General features: G+C 42.2%; 2 protein-coding genes across 2 annotated transcripts in view; one reads left to right on the top strand and one right to left on the bottom strand.

Moving 5' to 3' along the window:
• The window catches only part of TMEM267 (transmembrane protein 267), a 437091-nt gene that overhangs the window by 126829 nt on the left and 287083 nt on the right, over positions 1-23179 (top strand). The window lies entirely within an intron of this gene.
• Positions 2149-18640, bottom strand: NIM1K (NIM1 serine/threonine protein kinase). Its single transcript, XM_081940045.1, has 4 exons — positions 18379-18640; positions 7326-8289; positions 5115-5383; positions 2149-3533 (listed from the first exon to the last, which is right to left on the bottom strand). Exons 2-4 carry the CDS (start codon positions 7612-7614, stop codon positions 2784-2786), a joined length of 1308 nt encoding a protein of 435 aa, XP_081796171.1. The 5' UTR covers positions 7615-8289; positions 18379-18640; the 3' UTR covers positions 2149-2783.

Genomic DNA, 23179 nt, shown 5'->3' with positions numbered 1-23179 from the left:
ACCATCCAACAACGCCTCCGCGATGCTCCAGCTTCTCGGCAGAGCATCGCTTGCGCTGTATGTGCATGCGCGGAAACGCCAAGGGGTTTAAAGACAGGTAAGGAGCACGGGCGGGCAGGTGGGCCCCCAGAGCACCCGGTGCTCTTGGTAGGCTCCGGTACACCTGTACTGGGGTGTACCACCTGCAACTCACCACTGGACTAGACAAATGTGATGTTCAACTTGATCCCAGATTTCTAACTTTACAAGCGCTTCCTCTCTTGGTCTAGCTAGCAGGCCACTCTTTTCAACCTGCTGTCCTTATTTGTAGTGTCTACACCAGTGTTTCTCAACTTTGGCAACATTAAGGTATGTGGACTTCAACTCCTAGAATTTAAGACTGACTGGGAAATTCTGGAAGTTGAAGTCTGTGTATCTTAAAGTTGCCACGATTGTGAAATATTGTTTTACATCTATAAATAAGCCATACGATGTCCAGAATGATCAAGTTGCTATTTCACAATTGCATATCCCCATTAGAAACAGCAATGCTTTGCTTTCTTCATTGGAAGTACAACAAAATAAGAGAGTTGGAAGGGACCTCAGAGGTCTTATAGTCCAACCCCCTGCTCAGGCAGGAAACCCGGTATCATTTCAGACAAACGGTTGTCCAATCTTTTCTGAAACACGTCAGTGTTGGAGCATTCACAACTATTGGAGGCAAGTTGTTCCACTGATTAATTGTTCTAACCATCAGGAAATTTGTGAAGGTGTGAAAGATGTGAGCCAGGCCACGAGCTGGGCTGTGTATGTGACAGGGCAGACTTCAACACTGACAGCAGTGGCTAGTTGCTTTTGTTGCTGTTGCTGCCGCAGGTTTGCAATATGTGGCACACGATAAGGTTTTTTGTTCTTCGTTCCATTAAACTCTTAAGTCTTCCATATAACTGAAGCCCATTTTTTGTTCTCTTATATACGATACAGTCACAGTGACGACTTCTTGCCCTCCAAGCAGTCTCACTGGTTGCAATTTTAGAGGGGGGGGGGGAGGTTGATGACAATGTACTCACACACACACTCTGCCAAACAAACCTATGATGATGTATTTTTAAAAAGTTAATGGTGTATTTAAAAATTGTGCAATCACCTAAACCAGTTCCTAAAGCAGCATTTTGCAACCCACTAATTAATATGGCGACTCCTTTCGGAATCCAGAAAGCGCTCAAAAGCAAAGCCATTGGTCTCCAGTTGCGTTAAGGCAAAGCAACCAGAGCCTTTGCTGCAGTTGGAGTCTGGAGCAATTTCCCAACAGGATTGGTCTTAGAAGACCCTTTCTGCAAAGACTTTGAGACAGTAAGCTTTGTCTCACTATTATAGGGTGTACAGATAATCCTCGACAGTTGGGATCAAAACTTCCAATGCTAAGCAAACTCATTTGAGACATTTTTTGCAACAATGTACTGCAGTTGTTAAGTAAATCACATGGTTGTTGAGCTAATCTGGCTTCTCTTATTGACTTTGCTTGTCAAAAGCAGTCTGGGAAGTCATATAACTCAGGGATGCTGCAGTGTCATAAATACATCCTGGCTGCCAAATGCCCAAATGTTGATCATGTAACTGTTAGGATGCTGCAATTATAAGGGCAAAGAGCAAGCATAAATTGTTTTTTTCACTGCCATTGTAATTTTGAATGATCACTAAGCAAAAGGTTGTAAGTTGAAGACTATTTTTAATGTTATTGTTAGGATTTATGCAGAATAGTGCTTCCATTTCTCTTGCCATTCATTATCTGGATGTTAAGGAAAGACTTGTCCCATCATGGCAAATGGGATTTTAGCTCTCAACTAGCTCTTCTTTGAGACAGAGTTTGGTGTAATGGTTAAGGTAGTAATCTGAAAGCTTCTGGCTGGGTGACTGGGACAGTCTCAGTCTAATCCAGGGGTGTCCAAACTTGGGAACTTTAAGACTTGTGGACTTCAACTCCCAGAATTCCCCAGCCAGCCATGCTGGCTAGGGAATTCTGGGAATTGAAGTCCACAAGTCTTAAAGTTCTCAAGTTTGGACACCCCTGATCTAATCCACCAATCCACAATCCAACATTGTTGTAGAAGGAGAATAATACAGTATGTTTGCTGCCATGAATTACTTATAAAAGTAATCAAGTCAAGATAACAAAAAAAAAGCAATTTATTTTACAATTATAGCAGTTGGTCAACAATGATACTAATAAAATAATAGACATGTCAGAAAAAGTGGCTTTTTAAAATGACTGGTTCGTTTTCTTAGCAGTGTGATAAGACATGAAAAGTTGAGAATTACCATCCTACATTAATAAATGTGGTGGGAGGAGAGCAAATGTTGTGTTGATTTAGGACATTAACCAGTTGATGCCTGCATCTATCCCAACAAGTGCAACACAATTCTATGCAGCACTGTTCCTCCAAAAACAGAGTTTTATCTTCTCCTCAGGCAGATTTTGAAGTCTAAAAATAGCCTACAGAAAGCATTAAATCACAGAATGCATAGGCTTTGGCATTAAGTTTTGGGAATGGAAACCATACATTAGGAGCTTTAAGGCATCCTTTTTACTTTTTCAAAATCACAAAAATGCTCAGGGCAAGGGCTTCACTGCTACCAAACAAAAGGACTCCAAAAAGTCATTCTCCTTTTGCCCAACCCACCTCAAAGAGGAGTTATAGGGGAAAGACAGAGTATTGCACATATTCGCTGCCATGAGTTACTTATAAAGCTGGGATAAAATTCTTAAAAAAAAATCTTGTGTCAGACTAATCCAGAAAAGTGCTTTATAAAATCAAACAGAGTTTTGATGAATATTTGTGGCCCTGATAGGGACACAGATTTTTCTTTGACCTTTCTTTCTTGACTTCAGGTTGGCTGACAAGAGGAACAATTTCCATGGCCCGTTTTTTCTGCACTCGGTGAAGTACAATTCTGTAAGTCCCAGTTACTGAGGTGTAGTAATCTGTCCTGTGGTTATTCTGAACGTGATCTTCTGTGATTCCCAAATGGTTCAAAATGATTTTTACCTCAGCCTCTTCCTTCTGGAGACTTTTGTCCTCTGACAAAAACTTGGGATCCAACTTAAAGGGTTCCAAGGGTTTGGGATACTGCACACCATTCATCCATTCACTGTTCATAATGTTGTCGATGGACCAGCGTTCTGACGGAACTGGTTGTAGGATCGCCAAAATCAGTCTCTGGCAAGGTTCAGACAGGAATGGTGGCACGCTATATATCCCGCCAAGAATGTACTTTTTTAGCTTGGCCACCGTGTCTGCTTGGAATGGCATGAGCCCCGTGGTCATAAAATACAGGAGGATTCCTAAGGCCCAGATATCCACATAAACCCCAATGTAATTTTCATCTCTGAAAAGTTCCGGGGCGGCATAAGGAGGAGAACCACAGAAGGTGTTCAACGATTCCTCTTTTTGACTTACTGTGCTGAATCCAAAATCTCCCACCTTCACACACGTGTTACTGGCGTAAAAGATGTTTTCGGCTTTCAGGTCCCGGTGAATTATGTTGTTCTCATGCTGCAGAGTAGAATATAAAAGTACAGATATAAACAAAAAGCCAAGGCAGATGGTGTAATATGGAAACTCATTCATTTTTTAGGGTTTCAAACTCTTTTATCTGTGCTAAAAATGCAAATTTAGATATTTTAATGAAAGCATTAAGGCAGAGATGCGAGAAGTAATAAAGTGTGTTAAGAATTCTGTGCAAAATTATCAGGAGGACTGTTTCACAAACTTCCTTAAGGTTATTGCAATCTCTTCCTTGCATTTTCTCCTGGGCTGAGTTTTTCAAGATCAAATAACCATTTGTCTGGAATGATCTGAGAATTTCAGCTCTTGAGTGGGGACCTCCAAAGTCCTTTCCAAGTGTACAAGTCTATGATTCTATAAGCAATATAGGAAGACAGGCTGGGAAACACTGAAGAATGCGATCAGTTCTGGCCATATAATCTGGATGAAGGCAGATTGAGATTTGTTTAGGAATATATGAAGAGGCGAAGGAAATAGCAGCTGAAGAAACCCATAGCAGGTGGAACTGACAGGCAGAACAACATGGGCTGTGAAGAATTAGGGAGTACTAAGCATGCTGAGTACGGCAGGATTGGATGCGAGTGGATGTTCAAAGGGATGGGAGGTTGACGAAAGGACGGGAGGAATCAGCTCGAAACAGTATGGAGAGAAGCAACATTCAAGAGGTAGGCAGAGATTGTTTGATCGCTTTGAGGAATGTAACTGGGTATCTTAGACCACACCTAGCAGGCTTCTGTCCCCTTGCCTTAATCATAGCATTGAATACACTGCGGTCAGGTATCACTCATGTCCCTTGTCTTCTTCCTTGAATTTGGAAGCCACACCCTGATTTGAAACTCCTTTAATTAGGAGAAACTTGCAAGAGGAGCCAGTAGTATGAGCAAGAGGTAAAGAAAATGCGTTTGTCACAACTTAGGGCAGTAGGTAGCCTATATGGGTTTGTTACTTGCTCTGAGAACTCTCAAACTGAGGAGCAGGCTGTAAATTGGAATTAACAAATACAGGGAAGATGATAATGTTCCCCAAAAACATGAATTGCTGCTTCTATATAAAACAATAGATTCCATCTAGCTATAATAATTAAACAGAAGAAATTGTGGTGCCCTATGTACTTCCTTTTCATGCACAACTTTGACATGCAGAGTCTAAAAAATTTCTTATCCTCAAAGAGTAGATTGAAAGGCAGAGAACTACAATTGCAATTACTATTTTTCTAACAGTTAATCTAGTTTTCAGCAGCTTCTGAGCTACCACTCCAGAGGTGGTATTCAGCAGGTTCTGACCAGTTCTGGAGAGCTGGTAGCGGAAATCTTGAGTAGTTCAGAGAACCGGTAAATACCACCTCTGACCGCCCCCACCCCCATCTATTCTCTGCCTCCCAAGTTCCAGCTGATCAGGAGGAAATGGGGATTTTGCAGTATCCTTCCCCTGAAGTGGGGAGGGAATGGAGATTTTACATTATCCTTCCCCTGCCATGCCCACCAAGCCACACCCCCAGAACCGAATAGTAAAACATTTTGAATCCCACCACTGTACCATACTCATCAACCCCAGACAGAAAGGACTCACCATGTGTTTAATGGCAGACACAATCTGAGCAAAAACGTGCTTGCTTTTTTCTTCCGATAACTTCCCATCTATTATGATTTTAGCAAAAAGCTCTCCTCCATTAGCATATTCCATGACCAGGTACAGTTTGGAGAAGGTCTCCATGACCTCATAAAGCCTGATAATGTTTGGATGGTGCAGCTTCTCCATGCTAGAAATCTCAGAAGAGAGGAGCTTCTTGGTGTTGTCATCTAATTTACTTTTATCCAGGATCTTGATGGCTACTTTTTCTGGAAAACACCATTTTGAGGTTCACATTGTTAGGCAACAAGGCTAAGAAAAATAGTACAAAACATTATTCAAGAATAACAAATTGAGAAGAATTCTGTCCTGCTGGGATGATAAATTATTCATTCGAAGGTCTTTACCACAATCCAATTTAAATCAACTTCACATGAACCTGAACACATTATTTAACACAATTATCAGCTTCTAAAGAAGATCTTGAGTCACCAAGTGAAGTAAGTCTTGCCACTTAGAAAGGGAAAAAGTAGAAAAATTGAATTAAGATAACCTGAGTAGATCTTGATCAATTTGTGCACAATCCTCAGACTGCTGATGTTTTGCAACTAAGCTTGACATGTGACTGGTATCTCCGTTGATCATTTGGATATACTTCGCGATTTGGGGCTTATGATTATCATATCCAAAGATTAGTAGTGGAGATTACAAAGACCTTGAACTAATTTAGTCCTCCAGCATGAACATCCAAGCCTGCTTGTGTAACAGGAAAATCCATCATTGGAAGTATTTCTAGCAGGATTACCAGATTCTGCAACAGCTTTGTTCCCTATGTCACCCGCCTGGTAAACTCGCAAGATTTGTTTTTCTCGCCATGTACACGTACACATCTGAACTAGACTGTGTTGTTTCTTTTTGACAAGGATATAATCTAAACCCTTTGTAATTAATGATGATGGATCGTGGCTTCTCCTCGAAGTATACTTCTTGAATAAGCAAAAACAAACCCGAGGCATGATCTAATAAAAAACATTTTAATATAAAGACTTTGCAAACCTGTAAATGAAAGAACATTCACTATTTCTTTGCCTTGCAGGAAATTCCGTGATGTGGCACCAGAGCTTCATAGCAATAGCACTTAGACTTATATGCCGCTTGATAGTGCTTTTACAGCCCTCTCTAAGCAGTTTACAGAGTCAGCATATTGCCCCCAACAATCTGGGTCCTCATTTTACCAACCTTGGAAGGGTGGAAGGCTGAGTCAACCTTGAGCCAGTGGGATTTGAACTGCCAAACTACTGGCAATCAGCAGTCAGCAGAACTAGCCTGCAGTATTGCACTCTAACCACTGCACCTGCACAAAGGTGCACAAAGTATGTTAAAAGAACAGTCAATAAATATGTTAATCTTTCAGCTTTTGCATTAATTGGGATGATTTAGCCTGAATTGCTGCTTTCATTGTTGTGGCCTGCCAGCAGCCAACGGAGCTGCTAGCAGACTCAAGACAGTGAAGAGGCTGGGGAGGAACATGGGCCAGTCTTGGTGTCTGGGGAAGGCTCTGACTTGTGCTCTGCATCCAGTGCTGTCTGACAGTTATCAGCTGCCTTCGGAGTCAGACATCAATGGGGCAGAAGAACAGCAGTCTCCTGTTCTCAATGTGTGCATGCGCAGAGCTGTCACGAGAAGGGAACAGCTAAGGAACAAAGGGTCAACTCAGGAGTAAAGCCACAAGTGGACAGTGAATGGCCCCTCCCATAGGGAATAAAGAGGAGCGAAAGGGGAGAGGAGTTTGCAGGAGACAATTAGTTCAATTCATTAGGGTGAAGATCTGTTCCTGAATTCTTGCCAAGTATTGTCTTTCTACAGAGTGGCATTTGGAAGATATTGGCCTGGCAACTCTGCAAGCCTGATAAAGGTCTGTAGTTGTGAAATCTCTTGAAAGACTGTTGCCTTGATTTTGCTGGAGAGGAATTCACTTTAAACTAAATAAAAGGGGTTTTATTGGGACGGGGAATCGGCTTCGTGCTTTTGGGAAGCCTAGGTCAGAACAGACACATCTTTTCAGTACTGTATATATGGGAGTATACGTACTCCCAGTATATGGGAGACACATATAACACAGGACTTTTTCAAACAACATTGTTTTGCATTTTCTCTTTGGCCTACATGAACCCTCCATAACTCAAGTTCCATTCACTGAATTGTTCTTACCTTTTGTCAGAGTGTGTATTCCAAGTTTCACTTGGGAGAAGTTCCCACTTCCAATTTTACCTCTAATGCTGTAAAACCCAACCCTCTTTCCCAGAGTTAATTCTTTTACCATTTTTTCACTCTGGGACATATCTAGTATAAGTTTCTCAAACGGGGTCAGTTGGTGTTGACTGCCTGGGTGTGTTTCTGTGTTCAAAACTTCATTAGTATGGTTCTCTCCATTATCTTCATGATTCCACCTAGCATTGCTGCGGCTCCCTGGATCTCCATTGCAGTGAACAATACTCATGGTCCAGGGAAAGACACAAATCCATGGGATATAATAAATTGATTCCAGGGAAATCTTAGAAGAGAACCTGCAACTGTAGAAGCAGCCATGAGTTCAAGATCAGTTCAGTATTGAGTACATGAAATTTCTGGGGTAGCAAGAGATGGTAAGTTTCTTCCAATTAAAGTCAATAGTTAAAGTAGACTCATTTCCTCCAATGTTCATTAGCCATTTTTAACTGCCGAGGAAGATGGTAGTGCTTATGACATGCAGGTTTAGTGAAAGATTTGCAATCAAAGCTACAAACTCATTATCTCCTAAGCAGGGAACGGTGGTGCAGCACCCAATTTAATACTTCTGAGGACTCGGGTTTCAAGATTCCAACTATACACACAAACCCAGGGCTGATGATTCTGTATGCATTCTGATCCCTTAGAATAGCTGATGACGTCAAAGAGGGGAGATGAGTGGAGGTTCTTTTTCTTCTTCTGATTCGGATCTCAGCCCAAGAACTGAACTGCTGCGATGTTCATTATTATACCCTTTGGTGAGCCATGTTTCTGCGCCAACCTGGAAATGCTTGGGCACTCTTGCAAAGTTCTGCTGTCATGATGTCACATGTGTTCCTTCCATTGTAGCTGCAGGGGAAAGGGGTGACACCAGAGGATGCTAGGAAGACTTTAAGCGCACAAGAGGCTGGGGGAAAGAGAAAACAAAATGTATTTTACCAATGAAGTCACGTGAAAGGTCAGTGAAATGTCAAAGAAAGGCCTGCCATTTCAACCATCTTTTGTTTAGAAGATGGCTTGCTTTCATATCCCCACTTCTCCAAATATTGCCCGCTGCATGCCTTCCTAAATGGAAAGAGATGCTATTTATTTATTTATTTATTTAGTCATTCATTCATTTTATTGTATTATCCATTTGCATAGACGCCCATCTCAAATCATCTCTGGGATGCAAATAATCATAAATAAATGCAGTCCTAGCAAGTCTTGCCCCATTTGTCCTGCAGGCCTCTGCGTGTATGTGTGACACACACCTTCAGATCTGTTTTGACTCCTGGCAATTGCCTGGACTAGTCCCAACAGTTTCGTTGGCCAGATTTCAGAAGCAGTTTGCAATTTCCTCCTTTCTGGGGATGACAGAAAGTGACCTGCCTAAGGTGACCCAGCTGGCTTTGTGCCCAGGGCAGGACTAGAAGTCAGTCTCCTGCTTTCTCACCAGTGCCTTAACCACTAGAGATGCACTGGGCTCTCTTGCAGGCCTGTAGGACATCTGTTCACACTCTTCTAATTATGTACTATTTGCCCAAGTGTTACCACTGAATGCTTTTTACCAACACTGTGCAAACAGTGTTGATAAGAAGAGAGATGGTGCATTCTGACCCATTACTTGTAGCTCAGGTTCAATGCTCTCTCCCTTTCTGTTTAACATTCACATGAAGCCACTGGCTGCAGTCACTTGCTGCTTAGCTTGGATATCATCAAAAAATGATGATACCCAAGCTGCATGTTTCAACCCCAATCTAGCCAAATGATGCTGTCTCCATCCTACTCCTATGTCTGAAAATTGTGTGAGTTGGATGAGGAGGAACAGATTCAGGTTCAGTCTGATCAAGTGGCTATGGATATTAGGAATCCCTAGAGCTGGAGATTTCCCACTTTTAGGTTTGGATGGGGCTATAACTTAAAAGATGCAGTGGCCCAGTGGCTAAGTCGCTGAGCTTGTCGATCAGCAGTTTGGCGGTTTGAATCCCTAGCGCCACATAACAGAATGAGCTTGCATTACTTGTCTCAGCTTCTCCCAACCTAGCAGTTCGAAAGCACGTTAAAAATGCAAGTAGAAAAAAATAGGAACCACCTTTGATGGGAAGGTAACAGGATTCCATGCGCCTTCAGCGTTTAGTCATGCTGGCCACATGATCACAGAGATGTCTTCAGACACTGCTAGCTCTTTGGCTTTGAAACGGAGATTAGCACCACCCTCTAGAGTCAGAAATGACTAGTACGTATGTGTGAGGGGAACCTTTACCTATAACTTAATCATTTGAGACTGGTACGCAATCTAGGAATTGCCTCGGACTCACAGCTCTTGCTTAAACCAAAAGGGATTTTGTAGACCTCTAGTGTGCCAATTGTATCTGTTCCTGGATCATGAGCCCTTCATGGTCATTATGCCTTCATCACCTCGTAGCTGGACCACTGCAAAACATGAGGATACCATTGAAGATTCTCATAAGGTACAGCTGCTCCAGAATGAGCTGTTCATGCAGCAATAGGCATTCCTCAGTATGGCCATGCGATACCTCTAGTCCATGAGCTGCCCTGGTTGCCAGTGAAATTCTAAATACAACATAAATCAGGTGATGTTGATGGCTGCTCATGGTTTATCTTGTGTATTTATTGTTATGTTGTTGCTATGTTGTATTTTTAACTAATGTTGGCCACCAAAGTCATAACAATGAGATGGACAGCTGCATAAATTGAATTAATAAATAAAAACAAAGTTCTGACTCTCATCTACAAAATCTTTTGTGGCATAGTACCCGGCTCTTGGGAGGAGTAACTTCCATGGTTTTTGCCCCTCTAGTAAGATCAGGCAAAATTGATGGCTTTAGTTTCCCAACCATGAAACAAGGGCATTTACTGGGTCTCAGGAAATGCACTTTGACTGTGGCGACACCTGTACCATGAAGTAGCATCCTCCCAAGATCTGACTGGCTTCCACTTGTAATGGTTCCATAACTCTTTAAAAAAAACTGGTTGCCCTCCTCTAAGCTCTTGGGTGTGCTTTATTTCAGTAGTATGTGGAATTGTCTTGTATGGCCACAGATGGGTTTTTCCCCAGATAATGGTGATGAATTTAATTATAAGTTGCTCAGAGTAATTCTTGAGTCAAGTAGTATTTAAATCTAATAAACTAAACAACAGATAAAGAACGAGTCATGTTCCAAATAGGTTGCTCTTGACTTACAACCACAACTGGAACTTCTGTTGCTAAATTGTTAACTCCTCTTGGTGATCATTAAATGAATCACACCCAATTTTATTATCTTTTTGCCGCAGCCATTTATCAAATCACACCGTCATTAAACTAATCCAGTTTCCACAATTGATCTTACTTGTTAGAAGCTGTTTGGGAATGTTGAAAATGGCAATCACATGACCCGGACTGAAGGCTAAAACATACGATGAAGAGTTACAGGAACTGGGCTTGGCTAGTCTAGTGAAGAGAAGGATCAAGGGAGGCATGATAGCAGTGTTATTTCATGTCAACTTAGATGCAGTGAATGAATCCAATGTTCATTGTTACAGGATGAAAAACAAAAATAAATGTTTATAATTCTGTTATTTTCCTTTTTTTTTCCAAGTTGTATTAAGAAATCCCAAGTGTTTTAGCAGAGTTTTATTTAATTAAGCTCCTTTTAATTTGCTGTGGATACTACTAGAAAAATGTATATTTTGGAACAGATGCATTTTCCCCAGTTCAAAACAAAGATAGTACCATTCTAGTTTAGGAACATGAGCCGTCGTGATTCACAATTCTCTCCTTGCATCCAAGGAGACAGTTAACACCATATTGGTTCTTTTGCATCGTAAAATGCCTCTTATTTTGTTAAAGCACCTCAAATTTCTGGAGAGGTTTTCTACCCATCACTATATAAAGTGAGCCCACATCTCATCCAATTTTCAGCTGCACTGTGAAAATGCAGCTGAAGAAAAATAGCCATTTCAAACAAATTCCTTGATGTAACTTGCATTGCAATTACCAGCCTTCTACTTTAATGATATTTCTTTGGCAAGCTTTTAATCTCTTGGTGAAGTTGGCAAGGCTTTAAGCAGCCTGCTGCAGTTATATCACTTGCATTGCTTTTAACTCAAGGAGATGTAATTTACAGTAGGGTATATTTAACTTTGACTGTTGGCGGAATGATTTCTGTGCTCTTTTGAAGAAGCATGAATTTCAGAGCAGTCCCCTAGGGGAAAAATGAAGCGGCAATGTCTTTCCCATAAGATATCTTATAGGCATGATGGCTTTCAACTCAGTATTTCTTTGCTAGCAGAGAGGGCATTAGATATGGAACACTGCAGAGGAGTCTTGCAAACGTTGTAATAATAATTTTGGGGTATGTGCATACCTTCAAGTCAATTTTGACTCCTGAAGACTGCCTAGACTAGTCCTTGCAATTTTCTTGGTCAGATTTCAGAAGTAGTTGCCATTGCTTCTTTCCTAGGGATGACCAAGAGGGATTGGCCTCAAGTTCACTCAATTGGCTTCGTGCCTACAGCAGGACTAGAATTCACAAGACTCCTGGTTTCTAGCCTGATGTTTTAACTATGTAATAATAATATAAATTAACAAGTTGACTAGTTAAATCCTTTAGTGCAGAGGTGTCAAACACATGTCGTCCTGGCAGCATCACGTGATGTATCGGGACTTCCCCCCCACATCGCTAAACTGGGCATGGGCGTGGCCAGCATGTGAAACATCCGGCCCACGGGCCGGGAATTTGACAACCCTGCTTTAGAGTTTTCAATGTTCTATTTTCTTACCTGCTCCCTTCTAATGCATATATTTCACCTAGGGAGGTTTGCAAGTTTTAAACTCAATATAATGTTTAAGAATCAAATCCCAGGAAACAGGGTAACATCAAACTCCAGTTGTAGAGTTCAATCAATATCTGATTTTAAGCTAGGCTTCAAAAGAGCTATTGCTTTGTTTTCAAGGCATACAAAACATGAAATAATGCAGCCTCTAATTATTTAAATGGAGTTATTAAGTATTGTGTTCCTTTCCTAAAAGCAGCAGCAGCAGCTTGGCATAAAAAAAAAATCACACAGCTGCAGCCTACTCCTCATCTGATCCTCTCATGTTTGTATTTTTTCCTTTGGTCACACTAGTCAATAATTCTCCCACCTCTTTGAAATACAAAGTACACAGTCCCCCCCCAAGTGGGGTTCTAATGAATAGGAAATATTTTAAATTAACCTTTTCCTTGGTTCACATTTTCACTTGTTCTTTGAAGTACCTTTTCCACTACTCAACCACAGGTGAAATGGAAGAGAGGGGATCTCTTATAATAGCCATTTTCACTCTTTTCAATCACTGTCCTTTATCATAATAAGCTAACTTTCTACCAGTATTTGCATATCTTAATAGTTTTCCTTCTTTAATAAGCATTCTACCAACCTGCAGAATGTATACACCAACTCAACTTTTGCCATTTGAATCTAACTTGAAACTGTTTACTACATTTCTTTTTCAAACACAATTATCTTGCTCTTTAATATATTAATTTCCAGATCCATACAGCCGGCTCCATCATACAATCTTTGGAACATTTTACCGCAAGTAATCTGGGATTTCAGCCAACAGTACAATAATATCTGCATACCAAAGTACCTGAACATTCATATCCTCAAGTGTCACATCTCTAATATCATAAGAATCATTCCTTCTACATTTACCCATTAATACATTAAAGAACCATGAGCCATCCAATATCTCACTTAACACTGAACTATTACCTAAGCATTCATTCCACTTATTCTCCCAGCTTACTTCAATCAAGTACAAGGCTTATCACGCTTATCAACCAAGCTTCAATTTCTATTTTGGAATATTTTAGCCCAAAGGAAAGAACTAAAAGATGTGACCAAAGAGAAAGGAAGTATGTTTTTTAAAAGTAAGGTATGGTTCGAATAGAATTGTGTTTGTTAATTGCGAAGTCGTGTCCAACCCATCATGACCCCATGGACAACGTTCCTCCAGGCCTTCCTGTCCTCTACCATCCTCTGGACTCCATTTAAGCTCACACCTACTGCTTCAGTGACTCCATCCAGCCACCTCATTCTCTGTTGTCCCATTCTTCTTTTTCCCTCAATCGTTCCCAGCATTAGGCTCTTCTCCTGTGAGTCCTTCCTTCTCATGAGGGGGCCAAAGTACTTTAATTAATCAGTTTCATCTTTAGGATCTGGCCTTTTAAAGAGCAGTCAGGGTATCATCGAATAGAATTAGGTGACAGCAAAACAGACGTTGTTGTTACAAAAAATTACTACTGCAGCTGTGTGCCTACTATAACAGCCAAATATGAAAGCTGAGAATTGCATTTAGTCTCTGGTTTATCCCTGGATATTTCTTTGAAAAAGAGTTTGCTTTCTGATATCTATAAACTTAGTTCGCTGAAATGCAAGACTACAGTATTATGAATAGAGAAATCTTGTTCTACTAGAAGTAGAGAAAAACTCTTGCAGCCTTTAACTGGATGGTCATGCAGGGAAGGAAGATAATCCCTATTATTTTTGCTAGATATATTTCCACGGAATACACAAACACATACCCATGCTCATCTTAGTCCATGTCGGTTACAATTAGCACCAATCTACCTTGCCCATATATATCAAGGCCCAACATTTCAGCAGTGCAGACCCCAGGATCCCACATAAAAGCAATCTCCTCTACCTTCAGAATGCCAAGGAAATGTTCCCCATTGAGAATCCAGACTAGAGTAGGAATTCTGAGATTACTATCCAGTATTTAAAGCGCAAGAGAGTCTGCAAGCTAATACAGTATTAAGATTAAGATTTTTATATCCATGATCATACACTCCTTGTGGCATTTCTTTCACTCACTAATCCATTCAGGATTTGCCTAAACTTTCGCCTGATGCCAGCCTGCACAAATCACAGCAGCTCCTTTAAATGTATTTGTTTACATTCATTTTGCAATTTAGGAGCTTACCGACTGGATGGAGTGCTGGTCTGTTTACAGTATTAACCACTGTAAACAACACCAAAAGAAACACAGGCTACGTAGTTCTGGGAAATCACATAATCTAATAAACTGCATGACAATTTGAGTTTGGGGCCCCACCTTAAACCATCAGTGCACGTTTTCCCGAAGTTCTATGAGTGACCCACAGATCTGGAGGGCGTGGAATTTTTCAGTGCATCCAATCAATTGATTCCTTTGTTGCTTTGGCAGCTATATTTGAAGGAAAAGAGACCTATAGCACTTAGCAATAGCACTTAGATATTCATACCGCTTCACGGTGTTTTACAGCCCTCTCTAAGTGGTTTACTTAGAGAAGTAAACTATTGTAAACTTCTTACTTAGAGAAGTCAGCCTATTGTCCCCAACAATCTGGGTCCTCATTTTACTGACCTGGGAAGAATGGAAGGTTGAGTCAACCTAGAACCTGGTGAGATTCGATCTGCCAAGCTGCTGGTACCCGTTGATCAGCAGAAGTAGCCTGCAGTACTGCACTCTAACCACTGCACCACCAGGGCTTTTATACGAAGAATACGTTGATTTTTCCAGTTATGGTAAAGAGTAAGATGGCAAGAGAACATTGCAAGCAAACTTACAGGAGCAAAAGATCATCCTGATGATACTGCAGATTTAATATTTTTTCTGGGTTATGTACTGAGCCAGTTGGAATATCACACCAAATCTTAATTCACTGTGATAAGAATAAGGTACACCAAGTTAAAAGTTGGGTTCACGGACATCCTGTTCTCACAGCGCATTTGGGTGGAATCAGTAAAAATATGTTAAAAGCCCAGTCAGGTAACAATTTCAGCTACACCAGAGTAACAGTAATTCTGCCCACTTGAGGGGTCTTAAGACTGCTTAAACCCAGTGACTTTGCTTAGTCCTTCAAGAATAAGAGATAAGAGATTCTAACTCTTCAAATAAATATTCCATCTTGTACACCTAAATATCTATGGAGATTCTCAGTCATCCAGGTCATGGTTGACCCAAAGATGCTTTTTCAAGAAGCAACTGGGCTTTCTGCTTTTTCTTTGAAGACGTTTCACTTCTCATCCAAGAAGCTTCTTCAGATTCTGACTGGATAGTTCTTCTTCCATTCCCCACCATCCAGTCAGAGCTGAAGAAGCTTCTTGGATGAGAAGTGAAACGTCTTCAAAGAAAAACTAGAAAGTCCAGTTGCCTCTTGAAAAAGCATCTTTGGGACATCTTATACACCATTGCAGGCGATTATTCTCAAATGAGGAGTCTTTTCTTTCAAGGCAAAATGTAAGGGCCCATTTGGTTAGCAGCATCTTTTTTTTTTTTTAAAAAAGAAAAGACAGTTTTCTGACTCTTTGCTGCCATCTAATGGTCACTCAGAAGTTTGCAACTAAGATTTGGTAGCCCTGTTGGAGAAGAAACAAGAAACTTGAATTTTCCATACAATACTAACTCTTAACTCTTCTTGATGATGAACAACTGTCTCCAGCATCTTCAGTTAAGAACAACGTGACCTCAGAATGCATCCAGCACCCCAGTATTTTGGAAATGGGTTCATTTTAGTTAATCCCAGGCCACTGATCTCAGGCATTATTTTCTATTTCTTTCTACTGGTGAGCTAATTCTGAAATTGAATTTCTACTGATGAGCTAATTCTGAATTAATCAACGTCTCAGTGGAGTCATAGTTGTCAGGACAACAAACAGAAAAATGCATCCTCATTAGACCTCTTGGAACAAGTCTATTTTCATGTAGTGTAGCCCATCATAGATTATCAGAGAAACCTCATACATAATTTTTATATACTGTAGATTAAAAAAAAATCTTAGGAAGCTGAACAACAAAAGAAACCCACCTTTTAAGGAGATGGGCTGTCCATTATAACTCCTGTCTGCAAAGCCAGTTTTTCTCAATCTCAACATCTTTAAGACATGTGGACTACAGACTTCCAGAATCAGCCAGTTAGCATGGGAAACTCTGGGATACAATACAATAGTAGAGTTGGAAGAGACCTTGGAGGTCTTCTAGTCCAACCCCCTGCCTAGGCAGGAAACCCTATACCATTTCAGACAAATGGCTATCCAACATCTTCTTAAAGACTTCCAGTGTTGGGGCATTCACAACTTCTGGAGGCAAGCTGTTCCACTGATTAATTGTTCTCACTGTCAGGAAATTTCTCCTCAGTTCTAAGTTGCTTCTCTCCTTGATTTTTAAGTCCACAATCTTAAAATTACTGAAGTTGAAAAACCCTCAACCTCTGTAAGCCAACATGACAACAAACTACTAGAGGGAGTTGCAGTACATCGTGTGGATGGATTCAGGTTGTCTACACCTGATGTGAACTATGGCATACAGCAAGGACAAGGTGAATGATTGTGAATACATTTGGAGCAAGCCTGAAGAAATAAATTCAAAACCCTTCCATTCATACAGCATTCATGAAGAGAGTCCTTTCCTTTATAAAACAGTCACAAAGTCAAAATGAGGCAAATGTACCCAATATCCAGGAGATGTTTTAACCTGACACTACTGGGGCAGTGATGAGATCTGATTATGAGAGCAACCAAGGTACCACTGAGAGATCTAAAAGGCCAATTTTAGATAGTTTGGGAGAGAATATGATTGCTAAGAATCAACATTGACTTGACGATCAGTAAGTCAATCAATAATCTAGGAAAGTCTTCTCCAACTTAACTTCTTCTGAATGGATAGCTCAAACCTGTCTGGAAATTATTAGAACTGAAGACTGATCTAGTTCATTCTAGTTGCTGAACAGAACTCCTGCTTTCATGCAGAATAGATACATCCGTAAGTGATGCAAGCAAAACCACAAAATGCACACACTAAGCAACAGGACTGTGCTTCTCAGTCACAGAGGAGGAAGGGGAAGGAAACAACTTTCCTGAAAAGTTTGATAATGCTTCCACCAATGACCCTTGTCTAGCTGGATGATTAGTGGCATGAAATTATGCTATGCCAATGGCATATAATAATACTGTAAGATCATGCTGTTTAATCCCAATTAAGGGTACAATTTATCAATACCACATTCTACTGTGCCTAGATTTCTCTGCTTTATAGTTACTAATATTGATAGTGCACAGTAATCTCTCCAGTAGTTTATACATCATTGCAGATACTTCCTTTCACCAATATTTTTTCCTTTCAGGGAAATATTTCTTTTTATGCAATAGTCTTTTGCAATAATTATGGACCTATTTTAAAGCATCATCTGTGAAGTTCACAGAACTTGGTTTCCATATATGGATTCCTCTTGTATAGAGGAATTAATATAATGAATATTTAGAGGAATTTTACATTCACACAAAAAAAACTTTGCACAGGATCTAATCTAAAACTAATATTACACACAAAAAATAACATTGATAATTATATTAACTTGGATTCAGAACGAATTGTAATAATTTTACAGTAACAAAATTTCAGACCTAGTTAAGCCAACCCTAACCCTTAACACTTGATCAAGGATGTTAAAATAAAATTCAGCTATCCAAAAAGTACATGCATCCACAGGCAGCTTCCTATGTTTCCTGTAGGCGTACCTGCACACGTTGTGAGGATGACACATACATGCGTGTATACATTTACATATTAGGAAGATGCAGCTCTGCATTATCCTTAGTTGCCCAGCCAAGCCTAATAAAGCAGTTACTGCCCTATTGAGCCTTAACTCCCAAGAAGAGTTTCCTGGTTATTGTTTTGATGCCAAATAAGAAGGCATAATAAATTATAGCACCTTTGGCTGACGATATCAGAGGGAAGGCAAAAACAGCCTTGGGAAGCTTCACTTCCTCATCCCGCAGGGCAGTTTTTCACAATCCTTGTGTGACACGTTAGAATATATTATAATTCTTATTCATATGGAAGAATAATAATGAATAAACAAGAACTAAAAATAATAAATAAATAATTTCTTATTCAGGTAGAAGAAAAGGCGGCGGGGAAGGGAACCCGAGGCCACCTCCGACCCTTCAGTCCTTCCAGGCGCCCGAATGAACTCCAACTTACTTCCTCGCCTCCTAAGAGCTGCCTTGTCCCCGCTTGCCTCGCTGACCCGGGAACGAAGCCGTCCGGAGGAGAAGGCGAAGAGCGGCCCCCGCCTCGCCCGCCGCCCGCAGTTCAGAGAAGTCGCCTCCGGGCTGGGCGGCCGCCCGACAGCTTCGCTTGTCTCCTCGGTGAGTCGCGCCTGAGAAAAGGAGATCGCCTCGGGTCGGGAGGGTCCGGGAGGCGTCCGGCCACGTGGAACCACCGCGCATTAACGGGCGGCTGGTCGAAGAGGGGGACGGCTGCAGTTCTTGCCTAGGTCGCCATTCAACGCCTGCCTGCTGCTCCCTAGGGAGCCAAAGTTAACTGGTTGAAGAGAGGGACGCCTGCAGTTCTGCCTGTGACGTCGGAGGTTATTAGCAGGGAGCCCACTCTATTTAGTCAAAAATATAAATATATTTTAAATAGAAGGAGCGGGCTGCCTGTTAATAGCCTCCCGCGTCATCAAGCAGGCAAAATTGCAACCCTCCCTCCCTCTCTCTTCAACCAGCTAACTTTGGTTCCCTAGGGAGCAGGCAGGGATCCAATGGCAACCTACTTTTTCTCTCTCCAACCAAAGGTGTCCGGTGTTGGAATTTGATAGCCTTCCTGGAGATCTTGTAATCTCCACTTTTAAAACAGAAGAGGCTGTGCTTCCTGAGAATGCTAAGGAAGATCAATCTATCTCAACATCTATTTCTGTCCTACCACCAGCACCATAGAGAGTGTCCTGACATAGGGCAAAAAAGCCAACACAGTTCTAGGCTGCGTAAACAGAGGGATAGAGTCAAGATCACGTGAAGTGTTAATACCACTTTATAATGCTTTGGTAAAGCCACACTTGGAATACTGCATTCAATTTTGGTCACCACTATGTAGAAAAGATGTGGAGACTCTAGAAAGAGTGCAGAGAAGAGCAACAAAGATGATTAGGGGACTGGAGACTAAAACATATGAGGAACGGTTGCAGGAACTGGGCATGGCTAGTTCAGGGGTGGCGAACAAGTTCGACAAAAAGAGCCAAAATTTTAAGCTGTGAGAGTCAGAGAGCCACACCACGCAGTGACCTGCCAAAACAGACCCGGAAGCAATGTTCCCTCTAATTTTTTTTCGATGTGAGCAGAAAAGTATAGTGTTTGAGCGGCACATTTTCATGCCTGAGCACCCAAATTTTTTTCACAGATGTCACCTAAGACAACAACGAAATCAGTATTATTTGAAACTCAAAGTTATGTTTCTTCAAGGTATCCGCTTAATTAAAAGTGTTATATAGTATCACTTAACAACGTTCCTGCTTAGCAACCAAAATGTTGGCTCAGAAACTCTGGCATTTGAAGCACGCAACTCTTAAAGCTGTCAAGTTACAAGACCCTTGCACCCCTAACCCTTTAGGGAAAAAAAACCCCAGGGGTCTTCAAACCTGACAGCTTTAACACTTGTGGACTTCAACTCCCAGAATTCCTCCTCCAGTCATGTTGCAGCGACGTCATCTGCGTGGATCTGCTCCATCTTTGCTTTCTTCATTGTGGGCAGGGCTTCTGCTGAAGATGCCGACGAGTACGAGTTGCCACCAGAATAACTGCTGCTACCTCCTCCTCCTCCTCCTCCAACAGAATCACCAGATTTGCTCCTGAGCTCAGCGCTGGGTTACCTCTGCCCCCTCCCCCTCCTCCATGCTTTTGAGGAGCCATGAGGCTTTTTTTCCCTGCTCCCCCCCGCCTTCCTACTGGCTCCTGCAGCCTCATGGCTCCTCAAAAGCACGGAGGAGGAGGAGGAGGGGGCAGGGGTAACCCAGCGCTGACTGAGCTCAGTTGCTCCGAGCGGAGGGGAGGCGCCGCTGCCACGCGCGGAGATGCCGGCTGGAGCTTTGGCGGCTTCATCTCAGCCGCAGCGCCGGGCGGCAAATCCGGCAGTGCTGCCTGTTAGAGGAGGATGAGGAGGAGGTGGCAGCAGTTCTTCCGGTGGCGGTGGGGGCTTTGGGGCTTCACAACTAGCCTCAGTCGCCCCGTGCTCCTCAAAGCAAGTCTGGGGAAGTCCTTTGCAGGCGGCCCGTTCTAGCTGCCTGCAAAGGACCTCCCCAGCTTCCGAAAGGGAGCGTGCGATCCGAGCCACAGTATACTAAATAATGATAAGAGGCAAAGAGCCTCATTTATTTTGGCCGGGAGCCGCATGCGGCTCGCGAGTCGCGTGTTCGCCACCCCTGGTCTAGTTTAATAGAAAGAAGGACTAGGGGAGACATGATAGCAGTGTTCCAATATCTCAGGGGTTGCCACAAAGAAGAGGGAGTCAAACTATTCTCCAAGCAGTGACGTGCGGTGAGGTTTATGGCTGGTGAGGCTGGTGACGTCATCAGGAAGGCGGGGAATGGGACCACGTGTGCAGGAGGCTGAGGCTGCCTCAACCTCCAGCACACGTGGTCCCATTCTCCGCCTTCCTGAGTGAACATTAAGGGGACCGCGGAGTGCACTGATCTGCGTAGCATTGCTTCCTCCACCGGCCCCAGTCCCTTCCCCCCCCACTCCTTCAAGGTCTCCCACCAACCCAAAGCCCGATCCCCAGCTCCCTCGGGCAAGGCTTGAGCGGGGTGAAAGCGCAGCCCCTTTCGTTGCTTTCCCATTCAGGCAGCTACGCTTTTGTGCCTTTGTCCTCCGGCAGCGTCGACATTTCTGCCTCCGCCCTCCGCAGCTCCCGGGCATGCCCGGACGGAGGTAGCCAGAATGGCGCCGAGGCAGTCCGGCGGGCGAGCAACCGAGGCAACCTGCCGGACTGCCTCGGCGCCATTCTGGCTACCTCCATCCGGGCACGCCCGAGAGCTCCGGAGGCAGAAATGTTGTCGGCGCTCCCGATGACGAAGGCACGAAAGCGACTTGGGAACCCAGTCGCTTTCGTGCCTTCGTCATCCGGAAGCGCCAACAACATTTCTGCCTCCGGAGCTCTCGGGCGTGCCCGGACGGATGTATATAATATTATAATATTATAGATAGATAGATAGATAGATAGATAGATAGATAGATAGATAGATAGATAGATAGATGATAGATAGATAGATAGATAGATAGATAGATAGATGATAGATAGATAGATAGATAGATAGATAGATAGATAGATAGATAGATAGTATATAATATTATATACTATTATTTCATGAAGAGAGGTGAGGCCCTGCCTCCCCTGCCTCCCCTGACCACACGTCCCTGTCTCCAAGGCATCTGAGTGTAGAACAAGAAGCAATGGGTGGAAACCAATCAAGGAGAGAAGCAACTTACAAGGAGGAGAAATTTCCTGAGTTAGAACAATTAATCAGTGGAACAGCTTACCTCCACAAGTTGTAAATGCCCCAACACTGGAAGTCTTTAAGATGTTGGATAGTCATTTGTCTGAAACGGTATAGGGTTTCTGCCTAGGCAGGGGGTGGGACTAGAAGACCTCCAAGGTCCTTTTCAATTCTGCTATTGTACCATTGTAAGTAAAGTAATCCAAAGCATAAGAGGAGCTATCCTGTATCGTGAGCAGGGCAGGGGTGCCTCATTTGGTTGCTCCCACCAAAGCCGATTCTTAACATTCTGCAAAAAACCATTGGCAGAGATGCAGTGTAAGTGGTCGCCCACAATTTCTAGTTCCTGCTGCTAAGCAAAGCGGTTGTTAAGTAAGTTCCACCTGATTTTATGTCCTTTTTGCCACATTGAAGTGAATCACTGCCGTTAAGTGAATCATGTGGTCTTAAAGCAAATGCAGGTTACCCCCATTCCTATTGTCAGAAGTTTTGGCTTGGAAACTTGTAGTGATGACGTGACCTCAAGATGCTAACTGTGGTTTATTCAACAAACCTTCATTAATAGGAGGCCTAGCTTTGTATGAATGGGAATCAATTTACATGGAATAGTTCTTTTGTGCCTCTTCTGTGTTCTCCGCAGTCCTGACTCACCACCATTTAATTTTGTAACTTGCCCACTCCTGTAAGAATAACCTAGTATGATGAATAGATTTTTATCCTGTTTTTTTTATAAAGATATATACTTGATCAACCCAAGGTAGCTTACTTAATACTCATGCCTCCTAATTGTTGTCCTATCCACAACAACTTTGTAAGGTGGCTTGGGCCAAGAGTGAGAACTTTTTTTTAATCCTTATGAACCTCTTTCAGATTTGTCCTATTCAAATTTGTCTTTTATTTTTTCCAAGAAAATGTGGCCACTGTACTAATGTTTCCACGTCAGAAACACCAGTGCTTCTGTAGTGAAAGGATTTGCTGGTGACAGCACCATAGCCTTGGAGCCTTCTTTTGAATAGAATAACAGTTGGAAGGGACCTTGGAGGTCTTCTAGTCCAACCCCTTGCTTAGGCAGGAAACCCTATACCATTTCAGACAAATTGTTATCCAATCTCTTATTAAAAACATAGTGTTGGAGCATTTACAACTTCTGGAGGCAAGTTGTTCCATTGGTTAATTGTTCAGGAAATTTCTCCTTAGTTCTAAGTTGCTTCTCTCCTTGATTGGTTTCCACCCATTGCTTCTTGTCCTGCCCTCAGGTGCTTTGGAGAAGAGCTTCACTCCCTCTTCTTTGTGGCAGCACAATATAGATAGATAGCACCCAATATTCAAGTCTGTCAAGATCCTTCTGTATCTTAAGCCTGTCTTCTGGAGTGATGGCTATTCCTGCTAGCTTAGTGTCATTCTGCAAATTTGATGAGTTCCCCATCTATCGCCTCCTCCAAATCATTGAATATATTGAAGAGTACTGGTCCTATAATAGAGCCCTGGGGTACCCCACTGCATACCTCCCTC

This window comes from Natrix helvetica (assembly GCF_964273705.1).
Source record: "Natrix helvetica genome assembly, chromosome: 2".
NCBI lineage: Eukaryota > Metazoa > Chordata > Lepidosauria > Squamata > Natricidae > Natrix > Natrix helvetica.
The sequence above is the reverse complement of the archived record's forward strand: the minus strand, read 5'-3'. Positions and strand labels throughout refer to the sequence as shown.

What these genes read in the sequence shown, in the direction of transcription:
- NIM1K (XM_081940045.1), bottom strand. Translation starts at nt 7,614, where the DNA reads ATGAGTATTGTTCACTGCAATGGAGATCCAGGGAGCCGCAGCAATGCT. An exon ending in AATACACACTCTGACAAAAG is followed by an intron (nt 5,384 to 7,325) that starts GTAAGAACAATT and finishes GGTGTTTTCCAG; the next exon opens with AAAAAGTAGCCATCAAGATC. An exon ending in TGTCTGCCATTAAACACATG is followed by an intron (nt 3,534 to 5,114) that starts GTGAGTCCTTTC and finishes TCTACTCTGCAG; the next exon opens with CATGAGAACAACATAATTCA.